General features: G+C 37.2%; 2 protein-coding genes across 3 annotated transcripts in view; one reads left to right on the top strand and one right to left on the bottom strand.

Annotated features, from left to right (window-relative positions):
- The window catches only part of LOC121384207 (elongation factor-like GTPase 1), a 43,834-nt gene extending 43,370 nt beyond the window's left edge, over window positions 1-464 (top strand). For both annotated transcript variants that reach the window (XM_041514486.1, XM_041514496.1), the window contains exon 22: window positions 238-464. In XM_041514486.1, the coding sequence (XP_041370420.1) occupies window positions 238-426 (189 nt within the window). In that variant the 3' untranslated portion in view covers window positions 427-464. The remainder of the gene's footprint in view (window positions 1-237) is intronic.
- Window positions 465-21,504: 21,040 nt separating this feature from the next.
- LOC121384217 (chondroitin sulfate synthase 1-like) overlaps window positions 21,505-25,767 on the bottom strand; it is an 81,561-nt gene continuing 77,298 nt past the window's right edge. Inside the window, exon 2 of the mRNA XM_041514506.1 lies at window positions 21,505-23,085. Within this exon, the coding sequence (XP_041370440.1) occupies window positions 21,505-23,085 (1,581 nt within the window). The remainder of the gene's footprint in view (window positions 23,086-25,767) is intronic.

The following is a 25,767-nucleotide window of genomic DNA, read 5'->3' as shown; positions in this document are numbered from 1 at the left end:
GTTGCAGTCCGTTTTTCGTCTGTCATGCAGAAACTTTCACATTTGTTTTCTTCTTCTCCAAAACTACTTTACCAATTACAATCAAATTTTGTGCTAAGTTTCCTAGACTTGTGCAAAAACAAATTTATGAATTTGGTCATTCTGATTCCCAAGGGCCTAAGGGACAGGGGCCCAAAAAGGGAAATTTGTTAAAAGTTTACAAAAATTATCTTTCTTTTTTTCTCTTTCTTTTTTCAGGTGTTGGACATGGATCCTTACTGGGTGCCAACCACAGAGGAAGAGTACCTCCATTTCGGGGAGAAGTCCGATGCAGAGAACAGGGCTCGAAATTACATGAACCAGGTACGCAGAAGAAAGGGACTGAAGGTGGATGAAAAAATAGTGGAACATGCAGAAAAACAGAGGACCTTGACCAAGATGAAATAAGTTATTTTATGAAAATTAAACTTAATTTATCTCAAAAACGTTGCTCTTTTTTGTTTAATGGAAAGGAATGTTTTAGTAATGACACTCCCAGCAGTGGTGTACCTAGGATATGGCAGGTATGGCACGTGCCGTAGGCGCCACATGAAGGGGGGGGGGGGGGGGGGGGGGGGGCGCCACTGACCAGTTTCTATTAAAGTCCAACAAGCCAACCTCGGATAGTGAAAAAATAATTTTCTTCAGATGTATGATCTGTCTTTGATTATCATAATTATTAGTCATAGGCGCTGTTTTCCGTAGATACGCCACTGACTCCCAGTACCTGGTTTAATCAAAGTAATAAAAGAAGAAATAAAAAACCAAATATGAATCAAAACTTGCTGATGTTATTTTGTAATAAAACAATTATTGATCATATTTTGAGTACTATTAGTTTTATAGAAACAAAAAAATCTAATATTTTGACATATTTGTAAACAAACAAACAAACAAAAAACCTGCACTGGGACAAAGCTCTTGATGGCTGTAATGTAATGTGATATGACTGGCCGAGAGTTATTACTTATATTAAAGAATAGAATGTTCTAACTGGCCTCTGTGGTGTCGTGGTGAAGCCATCGAACATAAGGCTGGTAGGTACAGAGTTCACAGCCTGATACCGGCTCCCACCCAGAGCGAGTTTTAACGACTCGGTGGGTAGGTATAAGACCACTACACCCTCTTCTCTCTCACTAACAATTAACAACTAATTCACTGTCCTGGACAGACAGCCCAGATAGCTGAGGTGTGTGTGCCCAGGACAGTGTGCTTGAAGCTTAATTGGATATAAGCACGAAAATCATTTGAAATGTAATGAATGAAATGAGAAAACCAAACGGTTCCCGATGGGGTTCCATCAGATACATCAAGCATTCTACCGACTGAGCTAGATCCTGCCCAAGAAATACAAGTGCTTCGTTCTTAAAGACCAGAGCCAAGATGTAGCCAAGCAGATCACATACAGACCCATCAAGGTCAAAAAGCAGGAGAAAAAGAGAGAGAACGAAAGAGACCCAGAGAGAGAGAGAGAGCAGAGACACAGAGAGAGAGAGAGACCGAGCAGAGACACAGAGAGAGAGACCCAGAGCAGAGACACAGAGAGAGAGAGACAGAGCAGACACAGAGAGAGAGAGAGACAGAGCAGAGACACAGAGAGAGAGACAGACAGAGCAGAGACACAGAGAGAGACAGAGCAGAGACATAGAGAGAGAGAGAGACAGAGCAGACACAGAGACAGAGCCGAGACAGAGAGAGACAGAGCAGAGACACAGAGAGACAGAGCAGAGACACAGATAGAGAGACACAGAGAGAAAGAGACACAGAGAGAGAGACAGAGCAGACACAGAGAGAGAGACAGAGAGAGAGACAGAGCAGAGAGAGAGAGAGAGAGCAGAGACACAGAGAGAGAGACAGAGCAGAGACAGAGAGAGAGAGAGAGACAGAGCAGAGACACAGAGAGAGAGAGAGACAGCGCAGAGACACGGAGAGAGAGAGAGAGCCAGCCCCACAACTGGTATATCAAAGGCTATGTCCAAAGTAAGAGAAACTCTTGGAAATTTAATTTAATTGAATTTTAGCATGAAAATAAATGAAATGAAAGAAAGAAAGAAAAATGTTTTATTTAACGACACACTCAACACATTTTATTTACGGTTATATGGTGTCGGACATATGGTTAGGGACCGCACAGATATTGAGAGAGGAAACCCGCTGTCACCACTTCATGGGTTACTCTTTTTCGATTAGCATCAAGGGTTCTTTTATATACACCATCCCACAGACAGGGTAGTACATACCACAGCCTTTGATATACCAGTCGTGGCCCAATGGGCCCATCGACAGGGACCGACCCCAGACCGACCGCACATCGAGCGAGCGCTTTACCACGCGGCTACGTCCCGCTCCGTGAAATGAAATGAACATGTTCTAATCACTATGATCCAGTACATACCATGGTCTACATCTGCTGCCATTACAGGCTACTGGAAAGCAACAAAGGATCTTTTAAATATGCCCTTCGCTTAGACAGGACAGCACATACCACAGCCTTTAACCCATTGTACCTCAAATGGGTGTCCTACGGTACCACTGAGCCACATCCCGCCCTTGGAGCATTAGTTAGAATGAGAAATAACTGACTGGATCCACCAAGGGCAGATTACGACGACTTGTCTCACCTTGGACATTAGGCATTCTACCACTGGTCACCCACTGGTCCACCACTGGTCTACAACCAGCTCCTGTTAACAGTGACTATATGTTGATAATCAAGGCTAGCTCTGCCACTCGCCAAATTCGCCAGTTGCGAATTTTAGGAACAATTGGCAAATTTTATTTTAATTTGGTGAACAAATTTCAAACAATAATTGGTATTTTGTTGGAAAATAACAGTGGTTTTGCATGTTTAAAAATAATTTGGTGAAATGTTTTGCTCATCCAAAGCTAGCCCTGGTAATTTTAGTCACACTGTTTTGATGAATATTCATGAGTGTGTTAATGAGAAGTTGACAGACATATCAGTGACACAATAATCCCGAAGTGACAGATTTGAAATTAACTGATAAAAAATTAACAAAAGGTACATGAGCTGAAGACGTTTGTGTTTGTGAGATCAAAGAGAAAGATATTGTTGTATGAATAGTTAAAAAAGTAACCATGACAGAAGTTTTTATCTTTTCAAGTGATAAGTGATTCGATTTAGTGTTGTAGCTTATAATTACATGTAGTATTACAGGCCAGATCTGAACTTGGAACCCACAGTGAGTGAGGAGCATGCTTCAAGATGGATTTGTGGTACAGTGAAACCCCTTTAAATCAGACCCTCGGTATACCAGAATATCCTCGAAACCACATGTTTTCCACAAGTCCTTTGTAAATGTTTGTGCCGATTAGAACCTCTCTAAATTGGATACCCCTTTTAACTGGACATTATACTTGGTCCCAGTTATGGATGGTTTAATGGGGTTTTACTGTATTTGCCGGGGTTTTTTTAGTTTTAAACTATTACACAATGTAGTAAGTTTGAACTTGGGATGGGATTTAGCTTGGTCGGTTGAGTGCTTGCTTGAGGTGTTTGCATCGCAGGGTCAAACCACCTCTGCGGATCCATTCAACTCATTGGATTTTTTCATGTTCCATCCAGTGCACCACAACTGGACATAGGCATGGTATGTGGTTTCCTGTTTGTGGAAAAGTGCATATAAAAGATCCCTTTCTGCTAATGAAAAACTTGTGGGTTTCTTCTCGTGACTACGAGTCAGAATTACCAAATGTTTGACATCCAATAGCCGATGATAGATTAATCAATGTGCTCTAGTGGTGTTATTAAACAAAACAACTTTTGGGGTTCACAAATATTAAGAACATGATTCAAAATAACTTTAGAGGGTTTTTTTTGTTTTTTTATTTTTTAGAAAGGTTTTATTAACCGGTTTCATCCACTTGATGGGTGCCTTTATGGATGTTTCTTCCATGTGTATGACCCAACTAGGACACGGTTATATCTGACAGGCACTACAGGTTCCGAGTACCCAGGCCTGGGTGGCATAGTCCCACACTGAAATGCAGATTTTGTGAATCACCATTCATCTGATAACCTTCTATATGTTTGTGATATCAAGACAAAGAAAAAGACTGTCTAGGTCTAAAGTGTTTGTCACCTTTATTGTTTTAAAAACACTAACACCAGATGCCAAGTTCACAAAATATTGTAAGTTTATATTTGCAACTAGCAGTTAAAAAAAAAGTTTGTTTTGTTTAACAATACCTCTAGAGCATATTGATTTATTCATCATCATCTATTGGATGTCAAATTTTTTGTAATTTTGACATAGTTTTTGAGAGGAAACCTCGCTACATTTTTTCATTAGTAACTAGGTATTTTTTTATATGCACCATCCTACAGACAAGATAGCACATACCATGGCCATTGATATACCAGTTGTGGTGCACTGGCTGGAACAAGAAATAGCCAAATGGACCCAACAATGGGGATTGATCCTAAACTGACCGTGCATCAGTCGAACGCTTGTAACACCCAATAGCTGATATATATCATTCAGTCGATATTTCTCATTCCAGCCAGTGCTCCACAACTGGTGTAGCAAAGGCTGTGGTATTTACTATCCTGTCTGTGGGATGGTGCACATAAAAGATCCCTTGCTGCTAATTGAAAAAGAGTAGCCCATGAAGTGGCGACAGCGGGTTTCTTCTCTCAGTATCTGTGTGGTCCTCATCCATATAACCGTAAGTAAAATGTGTTGAGTGCATCATTAAATAAAAAATTTCCTTCTTTCCTTCATTCAGTCGAGCACTTACCCTGGACTTCGCTCCGTCCCCTGTTAATAGGAAATGAAATTGTGGTTTACTCATGGATTTAAGTTTATGTGTAAAACTAGGTTTTTAGGATGTTTTGTGAAATAAATAGTCCAGGCCGGTAAATGCAGACTGTATTGTGAGAGTTGTGGTAGAAGCACAGTGGCAATATCATCCTGCCAGACAGACTAAATGTCAGCAGATGAATCACATGTGTCAGGTTGTCCTCTCCTTCCTCGCAGGATGACCTATGTGTCTGCTGTGAAACAGCTAGAAACCTAAAACCTGGTATGTCAACTTGTTGTTTTAAGGACGGTCTAACAATTTGCTTCTCAGCTACAGTGAAAAAAAAGGGAAGGAAGCAAATATTTTATTTAACGGTGCACTCAGCGTATTTTATTTATGGTTATATGGTGTCGTACATATGGTAAAGAATCACACAGATATTGAGGGAGGAAACCTGCTGTCGCCACGCAACAGGCTACTCTTTCCGATTAGCAGCAAGGGATGTTTTATATACACCATCCCATAGACAGAATAGCACATACCACAGCCTTTGATGTACCAGTCATGGTTCACTGGCTTGAGCGAAAAATAGCCCAAACGAGTGCTTTACCACTGGGCTATATCCCGCCCCCGACTGAGTGGCGGAGAATGAACGTTTAATACAGATGTCCAAAACAAACTTTACACACATACAATTTGAATAATTTGATATGTATTTATAATGTTGCTAATAAAAATAAATAAAAATTGAAACCAGTTTACAAACACACTGCATGTATCACTAAGTGCATCATGACATTTAGATGTTGAACTTTATAATATTTTCATATCCCATCGTACCGTTTGTTTTCTGCAATACAATTTCAAGCCTCATAAAGTGTCTTCAGGGACCGGACATAAGCACTCACCCGATGCGCAGTCTGTCTAGGATTGATCTCCACTGGGCTATTTCTCGTTCCAGTTAGTGCACCACGACTGGTACAGAGAAAACTCTCAACACTGGACCCTCTGTAAAACGGAATTCCCTCAAAACCGGACGCTTTACAGAGTCCCTTTATAAAAACCAGTACAGAACTTAACCCCCCTAAACCAGATACCTCTTAAAAACTGGACAATTGTCTTGGTCCTTTGGTGTCTGGTTTAGAGGAGTTTCACTGTATATCAAAGCCCGTGGTATGTGCTATCTTGTCTGTAGGATAGTGCATATAAATTATCCCTGGCTATATGTGGAAAAATGTAGCGGGTTTCGGACTATATGTCAAAATTACCAAATGTTTGACATCCAATAGCCAATGATTATAATCAATGTGCTCTAGTGGTTTTTGTCAGTATGTTTGTGATGTCAAGACAGAAAAAAAAAAGAGTCTTTATTTCTGTGTTAAATGTTTGTGGCATTTATTTATTTAATGTTTAATGATGCCCCAGCAAGGAATTGTCTAATATGACATCTTGGCTACTGGGGGCGGGATGTAGCCCAGTGGTAAAGCGTTCATTGATATGCGGTCGGTCTAGGATCGATCCCCGTCGGTGGACCCATTGGGCCATTTCTCATTCCAGCTAGTGCTCCACAACTCGTGTAACAAAGGCTGTGGTATGTACTATCCTGTCTGTGGGATGGTGTATATAAAAGATCCCTTGCTGTTATCAAAAAGAGTAGCCCATGAAGTGGCATCAGCGGGTTTCCCCTCTCAATATCTGTGTGGTCCTTAACCATATGTCCAACACCATACAACCATAAATAAAAATGTGTTGAGTGCGTCGTTAAATAAAACATTTCCTTCCTTCCTTCTTGGCTACTGCTGTTTTGTGTTTAACAGTCTTGATGGTGAGAGGAAAGGAATATTTGTAATGCGAACTCAGCACATTTTAAACATTGTCATTTTAACATCTTGTTGAGGAAAAGAGACAGGAAAATATCAGTCTCATAAAAGGAAATGGTTTATTTAACAACGCACTCAACACATTTTATTTACAGTTATATGGCGTCAGACATATGGTTAAGGACCACACAGATATTGAGGGAGGAAACCCGCTGTCGCCACTTCATGGGCTACTCTTTTCGATTAGCAGCAAGGGATCTTTTATATGCACCATCCCCGCTAGCACATACCATGGCTTTTGATGTACCAGTGGTGGTGCACTGGCTGGAGTGAGTTGAGGAAAAGAGACAAGAAAGCATCAGTCTCATAAAGCAGCAAGGGATGAGAGAAAAAAAAAAACTAAAGCCTTAAGAGACATGGACAGCTTTTAGTCCTGTAAACGTACCACAGGCGAATACTGTACCACTGACCAACATTTTGCTATAGATGCCGAGAGAGGAAACCCACTTTGGCCACATAGGTAACATGGTTTTCCCTACATGATTAGTATTTCAAAGGACATGGTATGTGCCATCCTTTTTAAGGTAAAGTATATATAAAGATCCCTGGATACTTTATTGGTAGAAGTAGTGGAAGCAGGTTACTTATGTTGACCGAAAGTCCAAAAAGTCTTCTAAAAACCAAACAAATGTAATTAGAATGGATTGAGGTGTGAAAAAAATCACTCTTTAAAATGTCATCTTAGGCTATTCCAACCAAAACGCAGAAAGAGATCTTTTATATGACCTTTCCCAGACAGCATAGTACATACCAAAGCCTTTGGTATGCCGGTCAGTAGACTTAGGTTCAATGGAGGGCAGGCGAGGTGAAATCTAGCCCAGATTTCTAGGGGTGGAATCTAGCCGTGATGAAGTGCTTGCCTGATGGGGTCATATCAGTAATCTGGATGTAGTGATGAAGTTTGCCATCTTCCGGAGGTCGTCGACAGGTCCCCAGTGTTTGGTGTTAAGGGACGTGTTTCTATCCAAACTTTCTGTCGAATTTCTTCTAGGTGCGGGCAGGTTTGTTGAAAGTGTTCCAGTGTTTGTTCTTCAGCACCACATTCAAATTTGGCCACTTCTTTAGGCCTATCCTTTTTAGGTGCTTCTTTAGGCCACAATGTCCAGTGCGAAGACAGAAGATTAAAGTTTGTTCTTTTCGGTCTAGTTGGTTAATGCTGTCACAGCCAGTATATCAAAGTATATGCTATCCTGTCTGTGGGCATGGTGCATATAAATATCCTTTGCTACTACCCGTTAATGGAAAAAATGTAGCAGGTTTCCTTAATAAGACGGTCAGAATTACCCAAAATTTGACATCCAGTAGCCAATGATAAATAAATCAATGAGCTCCATAGTGGTGCCATTAAACAAAACAAACTTGGTATGCCAGTCAGTGGACGAGGGAAAAAACCTAGCTCATTGAACATTCTACTATTAAATTACTCCCCCACCCACAAAATCTATGGTGACTGTTGACATCTATACTAAGACATCACAAATAAAAGGACAAGGAAGGAAGGAAATAGTTTATTTAACGACGCACTCAACACATTGTATTTACGGTTATATGGCGTCAGACATATGGTTGAGGACCACACAGATATTGAGAGAGGAAACCCGCTGTCGCCACTTCATGGGCTTCTCTTTTTGATTAGCAGCAAGGGATCTTTTATATGCACTATCCCACAGACAGGATAGTACATGTACATACCACGGCCTTTAATATGCCAGTTGTGGTGCACTGGCTGGAACGAGAAATAGCTCAATGGGCCCACCGACGGGGAACGATCCCAGACCGACTGTGCATCGAGCAAGCACGTTACCACTGGGCTACATCCCGCCCCTAGTACATACCATGACCTTTGATATGCCAGTCGTGGTGCACTGACTGGAATGAGAAATAGCTCAATGGGCCCACCGACGGGGATCGATCCCAGACCGACTGTGCATCGAGTGAGCACTTTACCACTGGGCTACATCCCGCCCCTAGTACATACCATGACCTTTGATATGCCAGTCGTGGTGCACTGGCTGGAATGAGAAATAGCTCAATAGGCCCACCGACGGGGATCGATCCCAGACCGACTGTGCATCGTGCAAGCACTTTACCACTGGGCTACATCCCGCCCCTAGTACATACCATGACCTTTGATATGCCAGTCGTGATGCACTGGCTGGAACGAGAAATAGCTCAATGTGCCCACCGACGGGGATCGATCCCAGACCAACTGTGCATCGAGCAAGCACTTTACCACAAGTGCAAACAGCAAAACACAAATTCCACAAATAAATAAATAATCTTTATTTTCTTATTAATGCATTGATTTTTTCCGCTGTGACCTACATTGGTGATGGCCACCTAGTTAACAAGCATATGAAACATGCACAAGTAGTTGTGAAAAACCAAAGATATTGCATCCCACAGTATATATAAAAAAAATACCAACATACAACACCTCCAAAGGATTCCTCTAAACACAAATATACAATTATACATAAACAACAATTTCATTAATCAAACTGTCACCTTTGTGTGGGATTAACAAATGAAGAATATTTTTTCACAATGAAATTCCATGTGATCTATCAACACAAAACAATTACAGAATACGTACATCCTGAAAACTACACATGTGAACAATACAAATTGACATTTCATGTAGAGTATTGCACTTGGCAACATTAATTGGACATAATTTACATGTAAGAACAAACAGATATTTTGATTGTTATTATAACATTTTCACAACCATCACAAGAACTGATTATACTGTCAGCCACTGAATACAAAATTAGGCCCTGTTCATTTGTGTTGAGCCGTTCTCAAAAAAAAAAAAGAGAAAAAAAGAGAGAAAGATTAATGTATATATAATTTTTTTTAGAGTCTAGTCTCAAATTTCTAAAAATATCACATACAGTTTGTGTTGTGTTGCCATGGTGTTACATAGTCTCGGACTCTATTAGAGTGTTGTGTCTAGACTTTAAAGTACCAGGCCATGTCAATACCTAAATGTTGCATCAACTGAACTTACATTTTAATGATAGTATTTCTAGCTGAGACTGTAGGTTCAAGAAAAATAAAATATAATATAAAAATAATTAATTGTAGGCCATCAATCTGATATTTAACGAAGTGACTTTGACAAAGTGTAACAGTTTACCATGACACAGTTTGGTGGTTTGTGTGAATTTAAAATTGGGTAACGGACATGAAAACGATGGCAGTTAACTTAGCATACCATGTCCTAATAATCCAAAAATGTTGCAGATTTGTTTAACAGTAGGTAGGGTTATTGACTTATTGTCAACATTTCATCAACGGTCAGGGACAATAACAGAATCTCATGTGAAACTAAAACTCAAAATTACAGAATATTTCATTCCCGAAGAAAAATATGTCTTATACCTTACATTCATTACAATGTCATTTTAATTTTAATTATTGCTTAAACGACAGCTCAGCACAATTTAAACCATGACTTTTTGATGTCCAACATATGCATATTTTGAGGGACTACGTCTACCCAGGTACAAGTAGTAGAAAGGGATCTTACATATATACTTTCTCCCCTCCCCCAGAAACAGGACAGCACATACCACAGCCTTTGATCATATATTAGTTAAAGTTTAATTTAATGCCACCACTGGAGCACATAGATTTATTCATCATTCACTGCTGGATGTCTAATATTTGGTAATTCCATCATGTAGTTTTCAGAGGAATCACGTTATATTTTTCCATTAGGTGCTGTCTTTTATATGCACCTACCAACAAACTGAACACACACCATAGCCTTTAGTATACCAGTCTTGGAACACTGGCTGGAATGGGAAAAAAAACCCAATGGGTCTGCCTAAGTGCTTCAAACCTATGACCCAATCACCTCAGGCGAGCACTCTACCAACTCGGCTAAATGTCGCTCTGGAGCACTAGTTAAGAGAGGACTTTAACATTTAACCCGTCTTGCTCATGAATATTAAGTGGTATGCCTTTCTCATTATTTTAATACAGTTAAGAGAGGACTTTAACATTAACCCTAGCCTAGCTCACGAATATTAATTGATATGCCATTCTCATTATATTAATACAGGAGATAATAATTATGCCATAAGTTTTGGGTTACAGATCACAACATTTATGATTTGTGTGTAATGAAAATTAAGTTCTAGTATTCTCAATTCTATTTGTACTCTGCAAGACATAATAATCAACAAAACAACACATAGCAACATAAACATACATGATGTTAATTAGTATATGAACAAAAACAATTGGTGGGACTTAGTTGTAAGATACATACATGAAATAATAATTTAACAAACGACAACAATATAAGACAAAGTATTTCAGCAATGAAACAGATTTTTCCATCTGAGGTTGAAGTACACTGTGATTTGGTAACTGAACAAGTCAACAAGAAAGTAGTCTTACCCGTTCATTGCAATATGATAATAATATCCTCTATACGTTAAATACAAGTGAGATCAGTAAACCATGTGTTGAGACAAAGAAGAAAACTGGTCGACCATGATGCAGATGATTAAGATTGATATTAACCAATAATACAGGTAATAGTAATCCCACTTACAATACATTCATCATTCAAACACCGAAAACAACCAAGCCAGTGGGCTTTGAAATCAATTTTTAAAACAATTTACACATGATTCAAAATGAACCTAGAGTCGCACTGTATTGTTTATAAAAGTATATTAAATACAGTAGAATCCCGTTGGGTTCAACTCGGATGGGTTGAATACATTGCCAAACACTCGAACCAAAAATGAAGTCCTGAGTTACACTTATACGTTGTTGACCGAATGGTTAGGTTGAACTACCTGATGGGTCAAACACTTTCTTGAGCACCAGTGGTGTTCAAACCAATGGGATTCAACTGTATATGTATTAAATGTCATTATCTATAAATTAAGAAAAAATCTTATTAATTATGATTAATTATGGATTCATCCAAAGACCAAATTAAAAGCTTGAAAATAGTTTTATCTTTTGCTACTTTTTCTCAGATTTTTTTTTTTTTTTCAGTATTATCGCAGTTTCCAGAGATGAGACTACAACATTGTAATCTTCCCTGTTGTTATTAGTGTATTATTTACTAGCACGCCTCACCCACAAACAAGTATTTTGTGTGGAGATAACAGAGTTATTACACTATGTAATCTCGTACATATACCACTGCTGATAGGACCGGATTCAAGATTGTTTTAGAAACTTAATGAAATCCTTCTACCCACTGATTATCTATCAATTTAAAAAGTGCGTATTGGCCCCTATATATATCGTCTAGACTGAAATCTTTAATGGCGCCACATACATCCAAATTGCATGCATTTCCACGACATTAACATCTTGAGACATTATGAGAGACTTGAGTGTTAAGTTTATAACCAAAGGCCCGAGGCTCACCTGTCTGTTAATGATGCAAGTGATTTTGTAGTACTTGTCTTTAGAAAGCACAGGTTTACAGATGCACAGAGTTAAAAAAGGACATGGTGTCGATTTGACTTTTTGTAGATCAAGACCAAAGTTTTCAATGTGCACATTCAGAGCAAGCTGTTGTAGTGCACACCTGTCCTGGGCACAGGTGTCGGCCTTGACTGGCTCCTCCACCCAGGACAGGAAAGGGTTGGGGTGGGAGGAGGAGGGACCAACTGCACTGGCAGGTGCAAGGGAGCACCAGCTGTCCAACCGTAACCGGTAACAGGCGGGGGGTGCTATGGTGCTATGTAATTTGGAATATCCCATAGGATTAAGCCAAAGGGAAATGGGTGCACATTTTTAATGAAGGAAATTAGGTGCAATTTTGAATGGTCGGTCTAAATGAAAAGGTATGGAGCTACGTATAGGTTTGAAGTTTTAGTAGGCTCGACTTTTGTAGGATCACCATTAAGTTAAATATTCACTATCAGAAAGGGCATGGCATCGATTCGACTTCTTAGGATTATAAATATGTCAAATACATTGTATACACAATCCAAAAAGACATGGCACCGATTCGACTTTTCAGGGTTATCAATATATTAAAAGGAATACTAAAAACAAGGATTATTTTAATCATTATTTTAAAGCACATTTTTCATTCATATAGTCATTTGAAACATACATGACCATAAACTGATATCTTAAGATTTAAAAAATGGGCAAACAGAGCACAATTGTTTCTTTTTTAGATAGATATTTCCAGTACTGGTAGATATTAAAGAGCCAAATTTGTGAAAAATTCCTTTTTAATGTTTAAATAATGTGAACACATGAATAAATAAATAATTCCAAGTGGTTGCCATAGCAGCCATCTTGGATACTGAAATATGTAAGTAAAAAACCAAATTCACAACCTAGCTTCATGAAGATATGTTGTAAGAAATTATTTCATCTTTGTAAGTTCAAGATCAGATGAGACAGACAGACTGATTGACAATGGACACTTCACCACAATCACTTAATTGGACCTCAGAGTATTGGTGAGCTCAAAATTAGATCTTGTAGTTCTTTAATATATAAAATATATTTAGTACCTGCATTTGCAATGGTATACAACTGTTGTTACAGCAGATACATTCATATATGAATACTAACTGTAACTTTAAAAAAATATTTTAACACGTTTGATAAATGTACTGCAAAACCTCTCAAAACTGGACACTCTGTAAACCAATATTACCTCAAAACCGGATGTTTTACAGAGTCCCTTTTTAAAAATTAGCCTCAATAAACAGGATACCTCTTGCAACTGGACATGTTGCTTGGTCCCAAGGGTGTCCAGTTTAGAGGGTTTTCACTTTATATAAATAACTTTATTTTGTATTGCAGGTCATATGGTTAATTTTTAAAAATTTATTCACAAACTTTTATCATCAAATTAAATAAATATGTATTCAAAAACAAGTAAAGGCGTCATCATACGATACGAGTGCCTCTTATGAGAATAGCATATTGTGACAAGACAACATTATGATTTCATCAATCTAATTAGAATCAGCTCCACTGGTTAATTACTATTACCTGTGGATCTAACAACACTCCGTTGGAGCTCATGTCCAGTTGACCTTTCATTTGACCAATCAAAACCTTACTTGCAAAATCATGCCAGTGATTTGAAAAGAATTTGAAAACATTAAGGATTATGCTGAGGGTATACAAAATGATTCTGGTGAATTATGAAGTATGCCAGAAACTAATTTCAATATAAAATTTTATATAAAAAATTTTTCAAGACAAAAAAAAAAGTGATGGTATAGCCATAAAATCTGTTTATACTAGTATACAATCAGAGTTTATTACTGCACTTTTCCCCCTGTTTTTTTATGTTGAAATAGACCAACAAGTTTGCCTATTGCATAAATAGTCCCGCCCGACATTTTTAGAATTTGTATGCTCCCAAATAACGCTATAAATAAGGCTAAGTGTAATTGGTCGATATTTAAATTGTTATTTATAGATGAAATGTCACCTGGACATGGGAGTCCACGCAATGCTGTTAGATCTACTGGTAGACTAGTAGAGCTAATTTTAATCAAATTGTGATTTCATCAGTTGCAAGGCAATTGGCTATTCTCATATGATGCACTCATATTGTATGCCGGTGCCTTAAATGAAGTTTATTTAAAGTATTTAATAATAAGCATTTATGAAAACATAAGTTGATATATTTAGGTCATTAGTGGTGTTAAACAATATAGAAAAAAACCTTCAAATATTTATCAATATGACAATATTTAGAAAACTAATGATGCAAATACACATATACTGCGGTTTTAATGTTTAACAATAAAAACTTCCATACTCTTGTATCTGTATGACTAACCATAATTAAAAAAGAGAGTAATATTTAACAACATGTAACAAATATCTGTGGTTAACAGCAACAAGTCAATGTGTCCCCAAAACTCTTGAACCAGAATCAAAATCATCTTTGATTTTATACATCAATTTCACTTCCACATTTACTAAAGAGTACATGTATGTCTTCAAATTGAGCAAAACGACACCAACATTCTAGAAAACAGTGTATAACTAGCATGTACATCGCATGTTAGTTGTTGGTGCTTTCTTTGTAGGACGTAGTATCAAAATATTTGGCACATACCTGTACAAGTATAATTATAATAATGAAAACATCAGGAGAGACGATGAACTGCAAGTCAATTTGAGCACAACAAATGGGACAGGCCCAAACACCACAGAAAACAATGGAACAGAAAAACACCTGGTAACAATTATCCCCATTATTGAATACTAGTATAAAGAAATGTATATTGGTGATAAATGATGAAGTAAATGTAACATAAACCTACCGTAATGCAGCCTACATACACTATTATAGTACATTGTCATTCATGGGCTTAAGATGTCACTTTTTAAATTAACAAATATGAATTAAAGTTTTAATTTTTTAATTCTCCCAAGATATAAATCAGGAGCATGTTTCTAGACTTTTTTTTTGTTTCAAACAAATATGTCAAACTGCTGGTCTTATTTTTTTAAATTCCAGCTTTTGCTAACTATATATATATATTTTAAAATCCAAATTAAAAATAAGACTTACCTAACATTAATTAAATCCAAATGAACTGAATTTACAAACTTATCATAATACAGAAACCAAATAAAATGACATGGCTTTATGCCACATTATTAACTACAAGCTAACAACCCTCGTAATAATGCAGCATCTATATAAAACAATGTTATGTGCAACATTTACAAATGGAAATTAACCAAATTTAACAAACCCATGATAATGCAGCAAACACAGGGCTAGTCAAATTATCTACTGAACTTAAAAAATGGATGAAACCTAGTTATTTTCTATCAAAATATCTATTATTTCACGAAATTATTTCAACAAATTAAAATAAAATTTGCAAATTGTTTTTGAAATTCACGAGTTGTGAATTTGGCAAGTGCTAGAGCTAGCCCTGAAACATATGAATCAATGTGTGCCACATTACAATTACATACGAATCAATGTGTGCCACATTACAATTACATATGAATCAATGTGTGCCACATTACAATTACATACGAATCAATGTGTGCCACATTACAATTACATATGAATCAATGTGTGCCACATTACAATTACATACGAATCAATGTGTGCCACATTACAATTACATATGAATCAATGTGTGCCACATTACAATTACATATGAATCAATGTGTGCCACCATTACAATTACATATGAATCAATGTGTGCCACATTACAATTAAATACGAATCAATGTGTGCCACATTACAATTACATATGAATCAATGTGAGCCACATTACAATTACATACGAATCAATGTGTGCCACATTACAATTACATATGAATCAATGTGTGCCACATTACAATTAAATACGAATCAATGTGTGCCACATTACAATTACATATGAATCAATGTGTGCCACATTACAATTACATACGAATCAATGTGTGCCACATTACAATTACATAAGAATCAATGTGTGTCACATTACAATTACATATAAATCAATATGTGCCACATTACAATTACATATGAATCAATGTGTGCCACCATTACAATTACATTTTGAATCAATGTGTGCCACATTACAATTACATACGAATCAATGTGTGCCACATTATAATCACATATGAATCAATGTTTGCCACATAACAATTACATATGAATCAATGTTTGCCACAATACAATTATTTCAAAAATACAATTTAACAAACCCCATTAATAATGCAGCAGATATGAAAACCAATTGCCTTGTGCCACATCACCACAGGCAGGTGTAAACTGAAATGAACCTAATGAAGACCACACTAATGCAGAGCAAGTGAGCACCTGAAATAACAGTCATTTGCTAAATCATCAACATTTTCAAAAACTGATTTAAACTGACAAATACATGGTCTTAAATGAAGCATACAGATACACATTAAATACCATTGTCATTTGTCACATCACTATTTGAAAAAAAAACCCCACCTATTTCAAAAGTGATAAACACATGATAATTAAGCATACTAGTACATATGAACTAACATTATTATTTTCCCCATCATCTGTCATATCACCATTTGAAAACTGGACTTAATTAAATTAACAAACATATAGATGATAATGCAGCATACTTATGAAACAATACTGTCATCAGCCACTTCAACAACTGCACATTGAACTCAATTTTACACACTACTGCAGCATACACAGTCTTTTGCCACATGGTCAATTGTAAATGGAACTGCAATGAATATAATAAACATGATAATGCACCATATATACATTACATACATACATACATTACATACATACATATATTACATACATTGCATACATACACATATTACATACATGTATTACATGCATACAACACTGTCATTTGGCAAAAAACAAAAATGCAAACTGAAGTTTTAATTTGTTAAATATATTTTACAACATATTCACCAGAGAGCTCTTTTAATAATTAAATAATTTAATGAGATTTTGTTCAAAAGGTGGTTGACAAAAACCAAGTTTAGGCCTATTTATAATACAATACCCCTATTAATTTTTCAATGCTGCTACAGAAGTCATTTGCAATTTGGCGAGTATTAAAATTGCAGATCAGAACAAAGTATAGAAATGAATGGTGGACTTTGGAATATCTGGAAATCCAATGTTTCATAACAAAGATTTTATGGCTACAGTAGATGTGAGCGTGAGTAATTTTTGACATGCTTCCATCAGAGAACTGTTCAAGCATGCCTGTCATGGGCACAACCTGGGACTTGGCCAGAGAGTTCTGTCCACGACATGTTATGGCTACTGTACAGGGATCCATTTTATAATGCTATTTTAGCACGCTAAAATCAGCTATAGATCATATGCACTTACGGTGATTTTAGCACCAAGATTGATTCATGGAAGGGCACCTAGGTCATGCTATAGTTGGAAAAAAAATGGTTTCATGTAATCTAACTCACTATTTTTTTCCACCAGTGGTATTTTTTTATTTTTTATTAATTCATTATAGTATACTGAATCAAGAAACAACGATATGAAAGAAAATGGCATGACTTAACAACACAGTTGTTTATTAGATTCCAGACTGACAGCAACCCTGTTTACTCTAGTTAACGCCTGGCACACGGTTGCTAAGTTGAATGCATCATTCACTGCAGTAGAATAAAATACCAGTGGACTGAATTGCAAGGTCTAAATGTCATACAGAGAGAATACGTTTTGGAAGTAATAAAATGTGTTATATCTTGGAAGTAATAAAATGTGTTATATCTTGGAAGTAATAAAATGTGTTATATCTTGGAAGTAATAAAATGTGTTATATCTTGGAAGTAATAAAATGTGTTATATCTTGGAAGTAATAAAATGTGTTATATCTTGGAAGTAATAAAATGTATTATATCTTGGAAGTAATAAAATGTGTTATATCTTGGAAGTCATAAAATGTGTTATATCTTGGAAGTAATAAAATGTATTATATCTTGGAAGTAATAAAATGTGTTATATCTTGGAAGTCATAAAATGTGTTATATCTTGGAAGTAATAAAATGTGTTATATCTTGGAAGTAATAAAATGTATTATATCTTGGAAGTAATAAAATGTGTTATATCTTGGAAGTCATAAAATGTGTTATATCTTGGAAGTAATAAAATGTGTTATATCTTGGAAGTCATAAAATGTGTTATATCTTGGAAGTAATAAAATGTGTTATATCTTGGAAGTCATAAAATGTGTTATATCTTGGAAGTAATAAAATGTGTTATATCTTGGAAGTAATAAAATGTGTTATATCTTGGAAGTAATAAAATGTGTTATATCTTGGAAGTAATAAAATGTGTTATATCTTGGAAGTAATAAAATGTATTATATCTTGGAAGTAATAAAATGTGTTATATCTTGGAAGTCATAAAATGTGTTATATCTTGGAAGTAATAAAATGTGTTATATCTTGGAAGTAATAAAATGTGTTATATCTTGGAAGTCATAAAATGTGTTATATCTTGGAAGTAATAAAATGTGTTATATCTTGGAAGTCATAAAATGTGTTATATCTTGGAAGTAATAAAATGTGTTATATCTTGGAAGTAATAAAATGTGTTATATCTTGGAAGTAATAAAATGTGTTATATCTTGGAAGTAATAAAATGTGTTATATCTTGGAAGTAATAAAATGTATTACGTCTTGCAAGTCATAAAATGTGGTACGTATAGATCTATTGATGTAATCCTCTTTGTCATGGAGTGTACCTGGGGTTTTTTTTCACTCTATAGTCAGACTATCAGGGGTGGATACAAGGGGCGGGGAGGTATTGGTCATACCTATTATGTTTGGAAAACATTACTAGTTATAACAGGTGCTACTGGTTGGGCAGGACATGTTCAACTTTTGCAAACACCTGATACCATCACTGTTTTGACAGTGATTCGAATGCATATCATCACAGGTGTATAAATAAGCCATGTCTTGTCAAGCTGAGATTCGTCAAACCATCTTTGATTAGAAGTGTTCCTAAAGGCAGATCAAGAAAGATAAATTATTCTTTAAAAAATGGCAATGTTTCTAAAGGCAGATTAAGAAAGATGTATTGTTTTAGTGAATGTCAGTGTTTCTAAAGACAGATTAAGATGTACTGTATTGGGGAGTGGCAGTCCTACACAGTAGGATGTATTGTTATAGAGTGGCAGTCCTACAAAGTAGGATGTATTGTTCTAGAGTGGCAGTCCTGCAAAGGATGTATTGTTCTTGAGTGGCAGTCCTACAAAGGATGTATTGTTCTAGAGTGGCAGTCCTACAAAGGATGTATTGTTCTAGAGTGGCAGTCCTACAAAGTAGGATGTATTGTTCTAGAATGGCAGTCCTGCAAAGGATGTATTGTTCTTGAGTGGCAGTCCTACAAAGGATGTATTGTTCTAGAGTGGCAGTCCTACAAAGGATGTATTGTTCTAGGAAGTGGCAGTCCTGCAAAGGATGTATTGTTCTAGAGTGGCAGTCCTACAAAGAAGGATGTATTGTTCTAGAGTGGCAGTCCTACAAAGTAGGATGTATTGTTCTAGAATGGCAGTCCTGCAAAGGATGTATTGTTCTAGAGTGGCAGTCCTGCAAAGAAGGATGTATTGTTCTAGAGTGGCAGTCCTACAAAGGATGTACTGTTCTTGAGTGGCAGTCCTGCAAAGAAGGATGTATTGTTCTAGAGTGGCAGTCCTACAAAGTAGGATATATTGTTCTAGGGAGTGACAGTCCTCTTAGGCAAAGCACATGCAAGTGTTTAATGGGAGCAGTCATGACATAACATTTTTAACATTAAATATATTTTTGTTATTCAGATTCATTCCATAATATCCAAAAATGCATCATTTCAAAATCAGTTAAACAAAAATTCATAGCACAGATCTGCTCATGCCGATCTCCACCCCTCCCCATCCAGTAAATTTCTAGATCTGCCCAAGGTTCTTACAACCACTATTGTAAGTGAGACATAGCAACTTCAATATCAGTGACGTAGAACAGCTTTTTGAAGCGAACCACTGAGGTTTGCAACAGCTGAATACCCTTTTTAAAATATCTTCCTGTTTCCATTATACCTAAATTTGAAAGATTTATTCTTTTCAGTATTAGTTTGACCTTGTCTGACACGAGTACATGCTCTAAACAGGGCCTATACAGATGCTTAACTACTATGTTTATGTGCACACAACAGGGCTTAGATCACAGCAGCCATTACGTTTACAATACACCTTTGTGCCAAAAATAACATGCACCGACATAAACCAGAATTCCCTCAAAACCGGACGCTTTTTTATGGTCCCTTTTTAAATATTTGTGCAGAAGAGAACCTCTCTAAACCAGATACCTTTTAAAATCAGACTTTTCTTGGTCCCTAGGGTGTCTGGTTTAGAGGAGTTTCACTGTATCCTCTTTGCAAGTCTTTCAGCATTGCACTGTGAAATCGCAAAGTTGTGAGAGTTCAGTGAAGTAGGCCCCTGGTGTATACATTTTGCCATCATTCAGGAGCTTTCATGCCATAGGTGATGAGCTTTCATGCCATAGGTGATGAACTTTCATGCCATAGGTGATGCTCCCGACCTATGGCAATTTACATCTGCCGGTGCTGTGTCATTAAGTTTGAGCCATGCATTTACAATTTAAATATACAATCAGATATGTACTGATTCATATCGAAGACTCCAAGACAATGTAATATAAGGGCACAAAGACTCTTTTATAGTGTTCAAACCTCATGATTTGTTTGCTACACCAATTTTGAAAGATTTTTGCCAGAGGCAAAATGGGACACCTATGACAATTTTGAGAATGTCTGCAGCAATTTTAAACCAGTGACTTTTGCAGCAATTAATCAGAAAATTAAAATTAAATAATTATCTCTTCAGTGGACAGTAATAATTGTTACCCAGCAGTGAATAAAATGCCATCAGTAAAACCCTGCATTTATGGCAATTCATGTTGTAGCAATTTCCATCAGTGCTACTGTTAAATTTGTGCCCTGTTTTAAAAGTGACCAAAAGTAAGGAGTGGGACGTAGCCCAGTGATAAAGCTCTCACCTGGTGAGTGGACGGTCCGAGATCAATGGGCTATTTCTTGTTCCAGCCAGTGCACCATGACTGGTTTATTAAAGGCCATGGTATGTGCTATCTTGTCTGTGGGATGGTGCATATAAAAGATCCTTTGCTACTAACTGAAATATGTAGCAGGTTTCCTCTATGTCAAAATACCAATTGTTTAACATTCAGTAGCTGATGATTAATAAATAAATAAATGTGCTCTAATGGTGTCACAAAACAAACTTAAATGACACCACTAGATGTATTAAATTTTCTAAAACAGATTTAAAAAAAATTTGTACACAGTGAAAATACTGTGTTAAGAGCCGATGTTCAGTAAATGCTGTTCATGCCTCTGCATAATATCATCAATCCCATAGACCACACTGGCCATCTCCTGCACTGACCCATAGCTCTGTGCCTTCGAGCCCACACACATCTGGTACTGAGCCGGCTCGAGGTTCGAATCACAAACAATGGCGTGGAATGCATGCGTCATGCCTGGGTCGACGCTGCGGAACAATGTGATGTTGCTCTCGATAAACTTGGTGTACAAGTCCACATCCTCCTTCCCCCAGCCCTCTATCGTCAAGTCAAACCCTCCTACGGACAACATGTCACTGCGGTACATGGCCACAATACCAAAACCAAACTGCCGCCAGTAGCCCGCCTTGAGGCTGAAGTCCCACGGGTGGATGAAGCAGTGGTTTCTGCCGGAACACATGCAGTACGGGGGCCGGTCCTTGCAAACGGTCACTGGATCGAACTGACTGAACACAATTGGAAAGTAGACCTGTTGACCCTGTTTCGTTAACAGCCGTATCCGGGTTAGAGCATCACTATTGAACACTATGTCGACGTCCACGAAATACATCAGCGAATCTCCCTTACACCGCGAGGCGCCCAACTCGATGCCCCTGCCACGGTTGAAGGCTCCATTCGCCTGGATAATCTCAATGTAGTTACCACGATAACGGCGCTGGTAGCGCTGCAGCAATTCGATAGTCCGTTCGAGGGCCATGTCCTCCTTCTCATTGTTGAAGATAACCATGTGAAGCTGGACGTTCTGGCCCGGCTTGAGGCAGATCTCCTCGAAGTTCCTCATGAACCGCTGGAAGATCTTGAACCGGCCAGACAGTGGCATGATCATGTGAATTGTTTCGGTCCTCTTGTCAAGCTCATTGTTAAGCGTCCTGCCAGCAAACTGCTGGAACAGTTGAAGGACCTGAGCCCCGACACTGGGCTCCGGGTGGTAGGTTGGGATCTCCTCAATGTACTGAGCATCGAGAAATGATTGTTGCAGGTAAGCATGTCGACGAACTGGCACGGTCATCCGTCGACCTTTGTGCTTTCTGTAAATGAGTAACAAATCAAGAATGTAATCTGCACCGTACAGAGGGTTGGCTCTGTGATATCCGTACAAAATCTCTTTGAAATCAATAGTCCTTCCCCTCTGGCGAGCGTTCTTGTTGACCAAGTGCATGATCTGCATGATGACATCATCCAACGACCCCGATAGCGAGAGCTCTATGCCCCGCCGGGGATTCGAGTGATGGTTGGAGAAGATGGATTTCTTTATGAAGTCCCACGAGATGACCTCATCCGCGTCTCTTGGCACATGTTTGTTTAGGCTGGGCATCATGCCCAGCTTGTTCTCCACCACGTTAGACTTCTGGACCCCAAGCAGCTGATTCATCATGGTCATCTCGCGGATCATCTGCATCTGCTTCTGGTGCCGGTTCATGATCTGGGTCGACTGGAGGTAGTTGTAGATGCGGAACTGGTAGTTGGGGTCCTTCACGGGATGCAGGGTCACGGCGTTCTGGACCTCTTTACTCTTGAGGGTCTTCTTGAACGATCCCTTGTCCTCTTTGTAGTTCTGGTACAAGATGTGCTGCATCTGCAACACACACAGTGATAATGGTTAACCATGTGGACATAAGAAGATCTTAATCAGTGTTCTAAATCAACATACACAGTGATAATGGTTAACCATGTGGACATAAGAAGATCTTAATCAGTGTTCTAAATCAACATACACAGTGATAATGGTTAACCATGTGGACATAAGAAGATCTTAATCAGTGTTCTAAATCAATATACAGAATGGTCCAACATATGGACATGATAAAAGATGCAGTGTACTATATAGAGGATAATAAACAAGTTACCAGTTATTATCATATTTAATAATTTTCAGTTGTCACGAGCTTTAGCGAGTGACAAATAAAAATTATTTCACGGGGGACATAAATTTGATAATAACTGATACTGAGTTTGTTATTCTAGTTATTACCTCAGCTATTTTTTCTGTAAAAGCCTATATTTTAATTTTGACACACATGCATGAAGGCCAACCTGTATTAGAAATGATGTAAACCACTTTACGCACTGTTCTGAGAATTGCTATAACTTTGTAATTTAATCACATTCATAGATAATTTTCAAAAACATAAGTTCTTTTTATTTTGCTACAAAATCTATAATGAAATTTTAATGTTGACATTTTGCTACAAATTTAACACCAAAAACAGAGAGCCGTAAACTCAAACTCTTTAAACTACATGACATCATTTTGTGTGTTTGCCAAATCGTGATGACATCATATTTAGTACCAACAAGGTCATTAGTTTGTAAGTGTCAAATTGTCCAATAGTATTGTTCGTTAGACCAATGCAGAATATTTCTCACAGAGAAAATATGGGGTAATAAAGAGTTAAAAATTAACATGTACAAGATTCTAAATTAATGCATTTCTGCTTCTCTGATACAAGATGTGTGACATCTGCAACATACACAATGATAATGGTTAAGCATGTGAATATGGTGTATCATAAAGTTTTAAATAAACACACACAGAATTCTAAGTTAATGGGTGTCTGCCTGCCTAATATAATATATGCTGTATCTGCAACAAGATAATGGTTAAGCATGTGGACATAATAAAAGATGCAGTGTATTATATGCTTTCAAATCAACATACACAATGATAATGGTTAAACATGTGGACATGATAAAAAATGCAGTGTATTATATGCTTCCAAATCAACATTCAGAATGATAATGGTTAAGCATGTGGACATGATTAAAGACTCAATTAAAATGTATTAATACTATTATAAGAGTTATAAATCAACATGTAGAGGATTCTAAATTAATGGGTGTCTGCCTGCATGGTACACGATGTCCTGCATCTGTGACATACACAATGATGATGACTCAGCATACAGACATGATAAAAGACGCAGCGCAAGCTTCACCATGAGCAAAATCAAGGCGAGCTGAAGATCACTCTCTTGAAATGTTGCCAGGCAATAAAATGCTTTAAAGACAATTTTATTGCACTCTCCTAAACCTTTCCATGCATGTGTGAAGGTGAGCAGGAGACATCACCCACCTTTCCTGGCAAAGACTGCTGTGTTATAAGTGTTTTAAATTAGCATGTACAAGATTCTAAATTAGTGGGTGTCTGGCTGCCTGCTACAAGATTTAGAAAACTTTTAAAAGTTCAGAGACAAATGGAAATTTAAAAAAAAATATATATGGACAGAAATGAATTCTTTAAAGATTATTTCAATAAAAACGTGAAGAACAATGTTTGTTCTTCTTATTCTTGTTACTACGGTATTCATTCACAGGTTTGTACATTACTAGTAATATTTTCTACTTTCCTGGGATTTTTTTTTTTAATGCAGAACATGTATAGAGAATAATACATGAGTGGCCGTTAAATACCATTTATCTCACGAGTTTTTTAAAATGTATCTAACGAGCGACAGCGAGTTTGATACATTTTTAAACAACGATTTATGAGATAAATGGTATCTAACGGACACAAATGTATTATTCTATTTCTTACATATCCTCAAAAACCAGGTTTTAAACAAATTTTAACATCTTTTTCGACTAACAAACTAACTTACGCGTCACAGACACATGATTGTCAGGTTAACTATATGTCACAGTGTAATCTATTTCCACTGTGTTGTTTTTCATTGGCTGCATGGCACTGGTGACCTAGTCATCACCTAGTAGCAGCCAGTCGTATGTCTTGAAATTGTTAACACACGTACATGTGTTAACAACCCATGTGTTATCACAAATAATGCATGGTGTTCTCACCAACGGGTGTGTAAGAAAATTATTCTAACAGCAACTTGTCCAAATGAACATGTCAGTTGACAATGACAGCATGTTGACATGATGATGATTTATTCATGAATTTAACTGTTTGACACTTTTGATTTAACTGAGTGGTCGTTTTATTGCCTAACATGAGACCACTTAAATATTGCTAAACTCTTGTCACTAACATTTTGGTGAAATAAGTCCATTTTAAACCAAAAAACCCTGAAGAGACTCTTGATCTATAGCCCATGTGGATATCGTGATTTAATGTAATGCCTTGTGACACTTCAAATACACCTTCTGCACACAATGTATGCATTGTACCTGTTCATAAAAAAGCCACAGTTTTAGGTTTATGTGAGCTTTATTTTACCTCCATTATATGTCACTTGCTCATCAGTGCTGTATTTCATGAATATAATAATTGTTTGCCTTTAATATAAAAGTCACTGGA

The sequence above is a fragment of the Gigantopelta aegis genome, chromosome 2, assembly GCF_016097555.1.
Source record: "Gigantopelta aegis isolate Gae_Host chromosome 2, Gae_host_genome, whole genome shotgun sequence".
Classification (NCBI taxonomy): domain Eukaryota; kingdom Metazoa; phylum Mollusca; class Gastropoda; order Neomphalida; family Peltospiridae; genus Gigantopelta; species Gigantopelta aegis.
The sequence above is the reverse complement of the archived record's forward strand: the minus strand, read 5'-3'. Positions and strand labels throughout refer to the sequence as shown.